Consider the following 14129-nt stretch of genomic DNA (forward strand, 5'->3'; position numbering starts at 1 on the left):
TACTGAATTTCTAAGAAAACGTGAAGAACCCTAGAATTTGAAAATAAAATTAAATGATGATGCTGATGAATAAATGAATGATGATAGAGGGTTTTTTATCCTATGATGATGCTGAACAGACTGGTATCGAGTTTTATTGAAAAGAGTACACGAATCATAGAGGTAGAGTTTGAAAATTTACCTCGGAAATTGAAGGTCGATGGCTCTGAGTGATTGCAAAAGCTTCCTTGTACCTCAGGGATGCTATATGGACCTTTATTTCTCTTTGATTCCTTCTGAATTGTTCAGCTCGACCTCTCATATATGAGCTCCAAGTGAGAATGAGGGATGTTGATTATGCACTTACATAAGTGTTGCAGGCATCTGGATAGCTTCACTACACCCCAATGAACATGTTGATATGTTTAAACTTGATAGACACCTTCTGAATTGCTCTGCACGACCTCACTTGCTTAAGCTCCAAGTTGAAAGTGGATATGGTGATCCTCCACTTTCAGAAGTGTTCCAAGTGCTTGGATCACTTCTAATGAACCTCCTTGAGATTTTAGAAGGCTTACTTTCAAAGGAAGAGCTTTGGTTTGAAGAATTCGATTCTTCTTGCCAAAGAACCTAAGAAAACAATAAGCAAGAGGGAAAGAAAGAGAAATCAAGAATTGTAGTTGCTTTTGTGTGTCTAATACTGAGGAGAGCACTTCTATTTATAGGCAAAATGATCTGAGTACTCTGGGATTGAAGTAAACTTAGCAAGGTCACTCTTGGAGTAGCTTAGGCATGAAGAAATGTGAAATATCCAAATGCCATGATGGATTTTTTGATACCACACCCTAGCCCTCGGTTTTGCTTGATCTTAGGGGATAATTCTGATGCAGAAATGAGCTCCAATTGGTTTGGAAGAGATTCCTTTGGTTATTCACCACTTGGTCATAAATTTACCAAAAGTAATCATTACATAATCACATGTTCTTGTTTTTGGGAATATTCTTCAATCCTTATGCAATGATGAAAATGAATACATGGAATCTTTACTGATGTATTATGTGTCATGTAGCATCAATTGGTAGAGGCATTTGCACAAAATTAGTCATAGGTAAAAATTTGGTCATGGCTTAAAATAACTTCAAATGCCCAACTTTGAACATGCATAACTTTTTGCTCAAAATGAAATTGGAGATGGTTGAGCACAATTTGGAATTCCCTTGATATATACTTCAATCCATATGTTTTGTGTTTTCTCAAAATCATTTGGGAAGTTTGTGAAAATTGGCCCTGAAGATTGAAGAAAACTAGTGATTTTCACCATTTTTTATTTTGCAGCAACTTTGAAGCTCCATATCTCTTTAATGGTTGATCTTTTGCAAAATCAAGAGCTATGACAAAGTTGTTCATTGTGCCAAAATCTACAACTTTGATGTTGGAAATTTTCTTCAGTTTGTACTTGAAATTTTGAGATATTCCCTTTCAAAGTTTGAAGAAAATCCTTGAAAAACACTTAGAAAATTTCTAAGTATGAAAAGTCAAACTTTGACTTTTTGATCCTTAATTGATTTCCTTGATTTTTCTTGGTCAAATGACTTCACTAATCATATATTGATGATTTTGATCTTCAAAATTCCATGGTTGACCAAAAATCCAAAAAGTAAAAGGTATTCCTATACAGTTGACTTTTTCCATATGAAGTGCAATCTTGGATTTCTGTGATGAATCAAGCCCTCCTCTTCAAATGAATGAAGTGAATGGATTATATTGAAGTATTAGAGGTTTTTGAATCATGGTTTAAGTTGTGGAGCCATGTCCTGATTTAAAAGTCAACTGTCTAGAAGAATTAGGTCAAAAACCCTAATTGTGGACTAGATGAAATTGATAACTGTGGATCTTGAATTGAAGTACAAATTCCATTGGATATTGATATAAGGATTATTTGAAGATGATGGGGTCTTTGAGATCATGTCTTGAAGCTCTGCAAGTATTCCCAAAGGTGATCTCTGATTTTAGTCCTTGATAGGCTCAAAACCCTAGTTTGGTGACCTGGGTAGATCTGAGGCCTGATGCTTGGAGATTGGAGATCATGGGTGGATGGATGAAACATCTTGGGCCCTATGATTGTGTTTGAGGATCATGTTGGCCATTGATTGATCCTTTTCCTGAATCTCATAGATTGGAAACCCTAATAGAATACCTAGTGAATAGGTGATTGCTCTGGGTATCCGTATTGATCTGACTGGGAGATTGTGAAATACCAGATGATGTGACATCTTAGGGGGAGTCAAAATTAGGGTATGATAGTGTGCATAAATTGATAAATGTGACAATATGGTGAAGTTGTGGCAACATGATTGCTATGTTTTTGTTGTATTTGGAGGAATTATGTATGACGTGAATGTTTAAATGGTGTTGAAGCATGAATTTTTCATATTTTGTGTTATTTTCGATGAGTTATGGGGTGATGATATTGTTCATCGTAATTGGTTTTGATGATTAGTATGCTAGTTGCGATGCGTGCATTCATAATCATATTGTGGCTGTATCCCGGTGGTATTTGGATCAGTGGTAGTTAATTCCCATTGTGTGGAATTAATGAGTTGGCGGTGGCCGTATCCCTGTGGTGTTTGGATCGGTGAGATGGGTTAATCCCTTGATTTGGTACCACATGTATAATGTCTCATTGCATTATTATGTATGATTATTATAACATGAGTGGATGAATTCTAGTGTTATAATGTGGTGACGCGACTTGTGTTATTTGTAATTTGTGAATGGTTGGTTGAATTTTCTAAAATCTAGAATATGTTGCAATAGGGTGAACAATTATTTATGATGTTTCGTTGTTTATGAACTCATAATATATGTTATCTGTGAATATGTCTCCCCCTTACTGTTGATCATTTTCAGATTAAGGAGTAACAACGTTATGCTTGGTGAGGATAGCTCGTAAAGCTAACCTGTTTTAGTTTCCGTCGTGTCGGGTGTCATGCTCTGGTCTTGTAACACTGGGGAACGTTTTTGTTTTAGAGTTATCTAATAAACTCTTATTTTATTTATTTGGATACTTTTGGTTGGATTATGAGCCGGTGATTTTGGTGCTGATAACTGATGTTTTACATTATTCAAATTATGAAATTCTATTCTGCTGTGTTAAACATGTTTGTTGAATAATGTTGATTTATGTTCCTCGGAAAAGCATGACAAATAGTTTTAAATTTTTATTAAGGAATTGTAGCATCCATTTTACATGTTTTACTCTGAAATTATTTTGTATTCCACGGGGGTTTAGAAGGGTGTTACAATAGTGGTATCAGAGCATAGTTAGTCGTTGTGGCCAGTGTCTTATTGTTGATTATTCCTTTGTATACAACTAGTGTGAGTTAACACTGTCGATACTTTTTCTCTAATGAAGATTGTTTTGTAAATTAGCAGAACAATGGCTGGAAGAGGTGGAAGAAACGATGAAGCACTTGATGAGGCTTTAGGGATGCTTGCTGGTGTGCTGGGAGAAAATCTCAATGGAGCAGGAATTGATGATAATAGGAAACTGGGAGATTTTCAAAGGAACAACCCTCCATTGTTCAAAGGCACATACGATCTTGAAGGTGCTCAAAAGTGGCTGAAAGAGATTGAAAGAATCTTCCGGGTGATAGATTGTGCTAAAAATTTGAAAGTGAGATGTGGTACTCACATGTTAGCTGAAGAGGCTGATGACTGGTGGGTTGCTACCAAGACTGAATTGGAAGCTGATGGCGGAGCAATTACTTGGGCTGTCTTTAGGAGGGAGTTTCTGAGGAAGTATTTTCCTAAAGATGTTAGGGGAAGAAAAGATATTGAGTTCCTGGCGCTAAAATAGGGTAACATGTCTGTCAGTGAGTATGCTTCCAAGTTTGTTGAGCTGACTAAGTATTATATTCATTACAACAATGATGAAGCTAGTGAATTTTCTAAGTGCATCAAATTTGAGAATGGCCTTTGTGATGAGATTAAGTAGGGTATCAGGTATCTGAGGATTCGCAGGTTTGCAGATTTGGTAGATTGTAGTAGGATTTTCGAGGAAGATATCAACAAGTCAAAGTCATCACACTCTCACGAGTTGGTTGACAAGAGAGTAAAGAAGCATATGGATCGAGGTAAACCGTATGGCAGAGGCAATCCTAAAGCTGTTGGTTGGAAAAGGCCTATAGGGGAGACTTTAATGCTCCTGTTAGGTGCTATAGGTGTGGTGAGTCTGGACATCGCATTCATGAGTGCAAGAGTGAAGACAAGAAGTGCTTCAAATGTGGTAAAGCGAGTCATATTGCTGCCGATTGCAGAATGAAGACTGTGACTTGCTACAACTACGGTGAAGAAGGTTATATTGGTCCACAGTGTACTAAACCAAAGAAGAACCAATCTGGTGGGAAGGTTTTTTCTTTGTCTGGATCAGAGACTACTCTTGAGAATCGGTTGATTAAAGGTACGTGTTTTATCCATGGCACACCTTTAATTGCGATTATTGATACTGGAGCGACTCATTCGTTCATTTCTTTGGATTGTAATAAAAGATTGAATTTGGAAATATCTGATATAAATGGAAGTATGGTTATTGACACTCCTGCATCGGGTTCAGTGACTACTTCATTTGCTTGTTTGAATTATCCGATTAATATTTTTGGTAGGGAGTTCGGAATGGACTTAGTGTGCCTTCTGCTAGAACAACTTGACATTATCCTAGGAATGAACTGGTTGGAATTCAATCGGGTTCATATCAATTGTTTTACAAAGACCGTTATTTTCCCTAAAACTATTAGCGTTGAGGACTTGGCCATGACTGCTAGACAGGTAAGTGAAGTTATTGAGGATGCTGCTGTTGTGTTTATGTTGTTTGCGTCAATGGAAGTAAAAAGGAAAGGTAGTAAGTCGTGAGTTACCAGTGGTATGCGAATTTCCAAAATTTTTTCCAGAAGATGTGAGAGAGTTTCCACCTTAGAGAGAAGTGGAGTTTGCTATTGATTTGATTCTTGTAACTAGCCCTGTGTCAATGGCACCGTATCGTATATCGGCATCTGAGTTGGATGAATTGAAGAGTCAATTAGAAGAGTTGCTTGAGAAGGAATTTATTCGTCCAAGTGTTTCTTCATGGGGTTCTCCTGTGTTGTTAGTGAAAAAGAAAGAGGGTTCTATGAGATTGTGCATGGATTATAGACAGTTGGACAAAGTTACTATCAAGAACCAGTATCCATTGCCGAGGATTGATGCTTTGACGGGTCAACTGGTTGGAGCATGTGTATTCAGTAATATTGATCTGAGGACAAGGTATTTAGAAAAGCATACGATATTCAGAAAATTGCATTCAGGACAAGGTATGGTCATTACGAGTATACAGCAATGCCTTTTGCAGTGACTAATGCACCCGGTGTTTTCATGGAGTATATGAATAAGGTCTTTCATACTTATCTTGATAAGTTCGTGGTAGTGTTTATTGATGACATTCTGGTCTACTCCAAGAATGAGGAGAGCATACGGAACATCTCAGAGTTGAGTTGGAGTTGTTGAAAGAGAAGAAACTTTATGCTAAGTTATCGAAGTGTGAATTATGGTTATATGAGGTAAGTTTTCTTGGTCATTTAGTTTCCAAGAATGGTATTGCTATTGATCCTACGAAGGTAGAAGCAGTATCTTAGTGGGAAGCTCCAAAGTCTGTTTCCAAGATTCGTAGTTTTCTTGGTCTTGCAGTTACTACAGAAAGTTCATAGAGGGATTTTCGAAGTTGTCATTGTCGTTAACTAAGTTAAATAGAAAGGGTCAAGCATTCATTTGGGATTCAAAGTGTGAAGAGGGATTCCAAGAGTTAAAGAGAAGGTTAACTAGTGCTCCTATCCTGATTTTGCCGAATCCGGCGGAATCTTTTGTAGTATATTGTGATGCTTCACTGATGGGATTAGGTGGTGTATTGATGCAAAATCAACAGGCAATGGCTTATGTTTCGAGAAAACTTAAAGTTCATGAAAGGAATCATCCGACTCATGATTTAAAGTTGGCAGTTGTGGTCTTTGTGTTGAAATTATGGAGACATTATCTGTATGGTTCGAGATTTGAGGTATTTAGTGATCACGAGAGTTTGAAGTATCTCTTTGACCAGAAAGAGCTTAATATGAGGCAAAGGAGGTGGTTAGAGTTCCTTAAAGATTATGACTTTTGGTTGAATTACCAATCGGGTAAGGCGAACATTGTTGCTGATGCTTTGAGTAGGAAGTCCCTACATATGTCTATGTTGATGGTGCGGGAATTGGATTTAATTGAACAATTCAGAGACATGAGTTTGGTATGTGAAGGCACTCCTAATAGTGTTAAATTAGGTATGCTGAAACTGACAAGTAGTATTATTGATGAGATTAGAGCGGGTCAGAAATCTGACATTGGTTTAGTTGATCGATTGACTTTGATATACCAAGGCAAAGGAGGTGATTTTCGAATTGGCGAGAATGGTATTATGAGGTTTGGTGATCGTGTTTGTGTTCATGATGTTGCTGAGCTTAGGAAGAGTATTCTTGAAGAAGAACACCGTAGTGGATTGAGTATTCATCTTGGTGTTACCAAGATGTATCATGATTTGAAAAAGTTGTTTCGGTGGCCTGGAATGAAGAAGGAAATTACTGAGTTTGTATATTCTTGTTTGACTTTCTGTAATACGGTGGGAGAACTGACTTTTAGAAATGTTGCAAATAGCAAGAGTCGCCACCGACTTTTATTTTATCCAATTTAAAGAAAGACTAAAAGAACAGGAAAAAACCTTTTTAAAAGAAATTTTGAGTTTGGGGGGTAATTTATACAAAGGGGAGGTGTAAGGCACCCTTTGTATCCATGGTTTTCCATGGGCTCTTAATTGCTTTGCTCTTTAGTTTTCAAAGGTTTAGAAATGAAATAAGACTTTAGCTTGTAAATAAGTGTAACCCTTTTTGAAGGTTTTTTGAGAAAGGAGTAGAAAAGGATTTAAACCAGAGCAAGCAATTAGGAGGTAATTACCTTAACATTGTAAAAGAGTTCTTTTAGCCTTTCAGGGCTATCCATACCATAGGAGGGTAGGAAGTCCTTTTATTTGGAGGTTGAAGGGTCGTCGTAGTTATCGTTCGCCATACGACTGTCCCTGCCATGAAGAGGGCAGGTAGTCTAAGGGAAGGATGAGAATAGTCAATATTAGGCAACCAATAGGACACCTCAGCAATCGAAAGGGACTATCATATCATCTTGTAGGCAACCTCGAGGGACAAGATCATATAATCGAAGGCAGCATCGTAAGGACTTATGATCTTTTTGTGATGAGAATGAACTGAGGGCAAAATTTACTGAGGCGTCTTCGTATTCGAGGGACTTGACTATTCTGCACTGAAAAGGCAACAAGGCAACAGGCAATAGAAGGGGTTACCATAAAAGGTGTGTGGGTGCACAATCACGTAATTCAATTCAGACAGTTATCTTGTAATTAATTATTCTAAATTCAAAAGATCGGTATCGTTTTAACACCGTAAGTCTCCTGCATGTGGAGGCAATGCATCTTCTTGAAAGTTTTAGGCTATAGAATGATTTGAGTCGAGTTTGCGGAGACTTGGGAAAATTCACAAGATCGGTATCGTTTTAACACCGTAAGAGTCCTGCATATGGAAATTGATTTGAATTTTTTATTATGTTTTAGCCTTAAATTCTTATTCTCTGACAGCTCTTGAGTAGTTTATTTCAGCAGTCGGCACCATCTCTCACACACTTTACGCAGGAAAGCCGATGAATATAAGTGAGTGTTCTGAAAAAAGAAAGAAAAAAAAGGGAATGCACCTTCTAAGTTTGGTGATCCTCACCCGGTCACTAAACCCAACGGTTGTGGAACCTTCAAAAGAAAAAGTTGAAAATAAGACTCTTTGTTAGTTGGTTCAGCGGTTTCTGGTGCTGAACTTGGTAAGGCGGATCACAGTCCGATCCCCCGCAACTAAAACTGAGTAAGCAAAGAGTTATGCCACGTAAGTATCAGAACCCTGTGTAGAAAAGGATCAGAGTCACTAACCGGTCGTCTTGCTATAAATGTGTGGAGATAACGGGCTTAATGTGATTGCGCCTGAATGAAAAAGAGCAAAAAGGATGAGTAAGTTAGGCTATGGTATAATAATATGATTTGAATTGGTTTGTGTATTTAGGAGGCTTATGTCTGCACAATTGAGGATTAGTGTTCCTACGATATCCTTAGTGTGCAAGATTAGTACCTATTGATGCAAACTTAACCGAAGAAGACTTTTAGCCTGGAATGAGTAACTGTTGATGTGTTTGTGCTTTCTTTGTTTTGATTTTATTTTGCTCGGAGTGCAAAAGTTCAAGTGTGGGGGAATTTGATCAGTGCATTTTGATGCACATTCTTCTATGTTTTTACTTATGCATTTCCATAGTTTACTTTGTTTATTTTTCTATTTTATTATGTTTTTATATTTGAGTTTAATTTTTTTGTTATTTGATTTTCGTATTTAATTTTCAGCAATAGCAGTCTGCACTAAAACGACCATAACTGGAGTTCCGGGAATCCGATTGACGCGTTCTAATAATCGCCGGAAAGCTAAGAGAAAGATATACAACTTTCGTGTTGGAGTCAGAGTCATATTCGGAGTGAATTTTTCCCAGAATGTCGTTTAAGTCGCAGCATTAGTTATTTTTGTTTTGGGTCATTTGTATTGGGTCTGGGTTATGTATTTGACCCAATTGGGCTGTAAACCGTTTGGTTCTCTCTAGTACCTAGGTCTGGCCGTACTTTTCATTCGGTCACTTGACACCATTCACGATTTTTATTTTTATTTTACGGTGGAAAGAACCGTAATGGAGAACTAATTCCTCGGAGCTAATCTACTGTATTCAGGTTTCAACCTTTGAGATTATTATAATGTTCAGTTGAATTTCGATTTCCTTTCAAGTTCTTCCTATAAATCGTTTGCTTAATTCGTATACAATCGTTTGCTTAATTCGATTGTTGTTATAGGATAGAGATTGTTAAATTCGATCTATTGTGTTCCTTAATTTATAATCGCTTTTTAACTTTGCTTAATTGTTAATTCGTGTAATCGATCTCTAACCGAATGCTTAATTCGGCAAACAGGAATATAATTGAAATAATATCTTTCGCGCTTGTTTGATTGGTGTTGTAATAGAATGGGATTTAGAATCCGTTAGGGAATTGAACATATAGTTATCGATGATGAGTAGGAACCCGAATCAGTAGAGCAACTTATTTTATAATCACTTTTGTTAATCACTTAATTGCAATTTCTTTATTAAATCGATCCTGAACCAAAACCCCTATTAATCGTTACTGTTAGTTAATAAGATACAAGAATCCTTGTGAGAAAGATATTCGAGTTGTCATTGTCGCTATACTACCGTTTTACAAAATACTAGTTTTTGATCCGTGTGCGACAGCGGATCACCCTTGTATACATTGACTTCTAGTCAACTGAGTTAGTTATAAAGGATGTTGCTGCTGAAATAGTTTCGTCTGTCCGGATGACTTTTAGTCATTAGTCGTACCCTGTGCAGATTCTTTCTGATGCTAACATTTGAAATTATGTAGCAGAATATGTTTAATAATGGATTCATGAGATGCAATGCGTATGTCTATCTTGAGTTTGTTGAAAAACATTAAAACTAGAGATGTAAAAGCGTGATATTTGTAGAAACATGACGTTTGTAAAAACGAGATATCAACTCAGCATTTGTGGTAACCTTAAGGAGTCAGGATACCTTTGTTGTGACAATATGCTTTCAAACTAGCCATGCTTCAGTTAGGACTTTCGAGGTTTGTAACGTGGCTTGGTTCACGGTTTAAGAAACAAAGGATAATGGCTCAAAAATTTATTTATACCCATCCCAATCTTCGTGATGTTCTTCGATCCTATGCTCAGTTAACTCTGTGTTCAAGCCTTAGCAAAGCTTGAAGTCGTAACATTGATATTTGATGACGGTTGAAGTACCAGAGGTTTATTTGGACCGGCAGTCATCCTTTTTTGTAATATTTTCTTTTGTCAAGGATTTGTAATGACCTCTTTTTTGACTTTGTTATCCCTAACTTTTGCCTGAATTGTTTATTTCGAGATTACAGTCAGCGGGACGTTTCAATTTTTGATAAGTCTCCTTCATAGGTTTCGACTTAATAGCTTTCTTTTGATAGATGTCGACTGCCTGCCTTAATGGTTACGGGAACCCATCATTATTTGTGTAAATAGCAGCTAGTATAATTGAGTTAACTGAGTAACTACCCTGCCCCAGGTTATGATTAAGGGTTTTAAATTGTATGAGAAAGAAACTTCTACTTCTTAGGCTCAAAGGAGTTGACAAGGGATTAACATCCTTATATCTCCACTGTTTAGGAATTGAAACAATGCCTGTACATCGTCAGCATAGTCCGTTCCAAAACATACTGTACGTGATTGCGGTATCATTTTCGTCATCCTCCCTCAAAAGGCATACAACTTTAGCAGGAGTTGAATATATGCAAAGTAAAGACATAATTTAAAATGAGTGATAGAGAAATAATTTATTCAAGACAAACATATGCAATGCACTGATGATGATTATTAAAACAGATAATGTCTATCATAAGTCGAATGTTTAAACAAACAGAAAAAAGAAATTGCAACTGAAAGTAAAACTAATGATCTTAAAGTCCACCCTTCTAGCCATCCACATTATTAGCACTCTTGTTATGGTTAGGCATGGTTGCAAGAGGGTTGAACTCAATTTCCCCAGCGTCAATCATATCCTGAATCTTGTTCTTCAATGGCCAACAATCATTAGTGTCATATCCAATGCTGTCGGAGTGATAAGCGCATCTTGTATTGGGGTTATATTGATGAGATGAGGTATTAGGCTTCAGAGGAGGATGCTTCAAGGCATTCAATCCTGCTTTCAGCAACTGTTGTAATGCTTCGGCCAAAGTCATGTTGATCTTTGTGAATTGCCTTTTAGGTGCGCCTTGCTTACGCTGGTTGCCCTTTTGTTGTACCAGCACTTGATTAGAGGCCAGGACCGCTCCAACGGTATTGGGTTCATTCCTTTCATTGTGCGCCTTCTTTGTGGTATTAGAAGATGTAGCCACCTGAATTTTACCGCTTCGAATGCCGCTTTCAACACGTTCCCTAGTCAGTATGAGGACGGTGAAACCAGATGAGGAACTTCTCAGTAAGTGGCCGTAGAAAGGACCAGTTAGTGTACTCATGAACATATCAATTAACTCTCGGTCAGTCAAGGGAGGCTGAACTCTTCCTGCCAGATCCCTCCATTTCTGAGCGTACTCTTTGAAGCTTTCTTTAGGGTCCATAGACATACTTTATAGTTGCATGCGGGTTGGCGCGAGATCAGCATTGTATTGCTATTGCGTGTAGAAAGCAACAGCCAAGTCCTCCCAAGTACGGATATTGGTACCCTCCAGTTGATAGTACCAGTCGAGTTGGGTTCCAGACAAGCTCTCTTGGAAGAAGTGGATCCAAAGCTTCTTATCAGCAGTATGAGGTTGAATCTTCCTCACATATGATTTCAAATGCATCTTAGGACAAGAGACTCTGTCGTATTTAGTAAAAGTCGGAATCTTGAACTTCAGAGGGATGACAACTCCAGAGATGAGACCCAATTCTTCAAAATCTAGACCAGGTACCTTTTGAATTTCCATAGCTTTCATACGTTCTTCCAGCAGTTTGTATTTGTCATTAGGATGTTCATCCTCATGGTAGTAGTCCTCTTCTTTTTCAGAGGGCTTGGCAGAGTCATGGTTACTTTTTGCATCAGTTTTGATACTAGCATCTTCATCTTGTTCATTGTTGTCACTGTCTTTAGAGACTTCGGCTTCCCTGAGTTGCAAGATCGATCTTCTAAGCCTTTTCCCCAGAGTCTTCTTGCCTTTCTTCTTCTTTTTAGTCAGCATGGTTTTCAACTCTTCTTGCCCCTTGGCTAAGTTCAGAATCAAGGCTTGGAACTCAACATTCTAAGCCTGAAGGTCTTTGACTGTTTGCTCGAGATTCATGATCCTGAAATAAACAGCGAGGAAGGATGAGAAACCCATCATAGGAGACCTGTTATGCAATGTTATGAATGCAAATGCAATGTTTTCAAGGATCTTTAGGAATTTAGTTAGCAACTTTTAAAAAATGATTTGGTCGCATCTTTGTTTGAAGAAGTCTGATTCTTGGGTGTTCTTCTTTGGGAATTGAGCTCACCATATCCAATCGGTCATAGCCTCTGGTTCGGGATACCTAACTTGGAAGGTATGTAGCTAGAGGAAAATAAATCCCGTTGCCCCTTGATAGGTATCGTGTCTCTGAATTGAAAGACAAATGGCCAGAGGAAAATAAATCCCCTTGCCCCTTGATAGGAATTCAGTCCTTGATAAGAGCACCTGAAATTACGCGCCCTAAATCCCTAAGATCCTTGAAAGGGTTAGTCAATCATGCTATGTTATGATGTCATGATTTCATGATGTTATGCGAATGTAATACAATGGGTAAAGCATAAGGTAATAAGGACGAAATGTCCTACAAGCAAATCCTGCAAGGAAATAGAAGGGTTAGTAGCACACACAAGCAAGTCACACAAGTGTCCTTAGGCTCAAGGGCTTGCATGGAGTTTGACTAGGTAACTACCCTTCCCCAGAGGTACTTCTAAGGATAAGGATGATATCAGCAATGGGTTCTACCAGTGACCTAGAATTGTCAGCCCCTTATAAAGCAGCCTCGAACATGGTACATGCATACCACACAATGATACTTTAGGAAGAAACCTATCTGAGCTGTAGTATCGGGTCGCGACCATAACTTGGCATGCACCAAGAATAGCCCTCCCACTACGTTCCTAAAAGTTAAGATGGGTTAGAGGTGACTAAAGGTCCTTGAGCTCCGACGCACCCAAGGATACATGCGTAAACCTCTCTCATGCAAAAGAGGTACACAATAACCAGTCTCAAGCGCAAACTTCATTTTGAACAATCCCAAGCATGCACAAGGGAGGTCTCCATGACTATGCCGCTCCTATCTTAAGTGTTCTTGAGTCCGGGTGTAGGATTCGTCCTTCATTTATTTCCCAAAACAGCCCTGAAAAATAAAGCAAGCAAAGCAAACAGTAAAAAACATTTAATGATCCTAACCTTTTAAGGTAACCCCTCTTTTATTCAAAAATCCCTAGCAGAGTCGCCAGTTCTGTAATACGGTGGGAGAACTAACTTTTTAGAAATGTTGCGGATAGCAAGAGTCGCCACCGACTTTTATTGTATCAAATTTAAGGAAAGGCTTAAAGAATAGAAAAAACCTTTTTAAAAGAAATTTTGAGTTCGGGGGGTAATTTATATAAAGGGAAGGTGTAAGGCACCCTTTGTATCCATGGTTTTCCATGGGCTCTTAATTGCTTAGCTCTTTAGTTTTCAAAGGTTTATAAATGAAATAAGACTTTAGCTTGTAAATAAGCGTAGCCCTTTTTGAAGGTTTTTTGAGAAAGGAGTAGAAAAGGATTTAAAAAAGAGCAAGCAATTAGGAGGTAATTACCTTAACATTGTAAAAGAGTTCTTTTAGCCTTTCATGGCTATCCATACCATAGGAGGGTAGGAAGTCCTTTTATTTGGAGGTTGAAGGGTCGTCGTAGTTATCGTTCGCCATAAGACTGTCCCTGCCATGAAGAGGGCAGGTAGTCTAGGGGAAGGATGAGAATAGTCATTATTAGGCAACCAAGAGGACACCTCAGCAATCAAAAGGGACTATCATATCATCTTGTAGGCAACCTCGAGGGACGAGATCATATAATCGAAGGCAGCATCGTAGGGACTTATAATCTTTTTGTGATGAGAATGAACTGAGGGCAACATTTGTTGAGGCGTCCTCGTATCTGAGGGACTTGACTATTCTGCACTGAAAAGGCAACAAGGCAACAAGCAACAGAATGGGTTACCATAAAAGGTGTGTGGGTGCATAATCACGTGATTCAATTCGGACAGTTATCTTGTAATTAATTATTCTAAATTCAATTCGAGGTTTTCACGCCCTAAATTACTAACCACGCAGTTATAATATAATGCATAAGAGTTTAAGTGCCTTCAAGGCCACACAATACAAACCAGGAGCAGTTACAAAATATATAGCCATGGGGAAGGGGAACAA

General features: G+C 38.1%; 1 protein-coding gene across 1 annotated transcript; it reads left to right on the forward strand.

Moving 5' to 3' along the window:
- The first annotated feature begins 3418 nt into the window (after positions 1-3418).
- LOC131662331 (uncharacterized) lies at positions 3419-5520 on the forward strand. Its single transcript, XM_058932098.1, has 5 exons — positions 3419-3780; positions 4003-4188; positions 4299-4441; positions 5127-5280; positions 5322-5520. Exons 1-5 carry the CDS (start codon positions 3419-3421, stop codon positions 5518-5520), a joined length of 1044 nt encoding a protein of 347 aa, XP_058788081.1.
- The last annotated feature ends 8609 nt before the right edge of the window (positions 5521-14129 follow it).

The sequence above is a fragment of the Vicia villosa genome, linkage group LG1 (genome assembly GCF_029867415.1).
Source record: "Vicia villosa cultivar HV-30 ecotype Madison, WI linkage group LG1, Vvil1.0, whole genome shotgun sequence".
In the NCBI taxonomy this organism is placed as follows: Eukaryota; Viridiplantae; Streptophyta; class Magnoliopsida; order Fabales; family Fabaceae; genus Vicia; species Vicia villosa.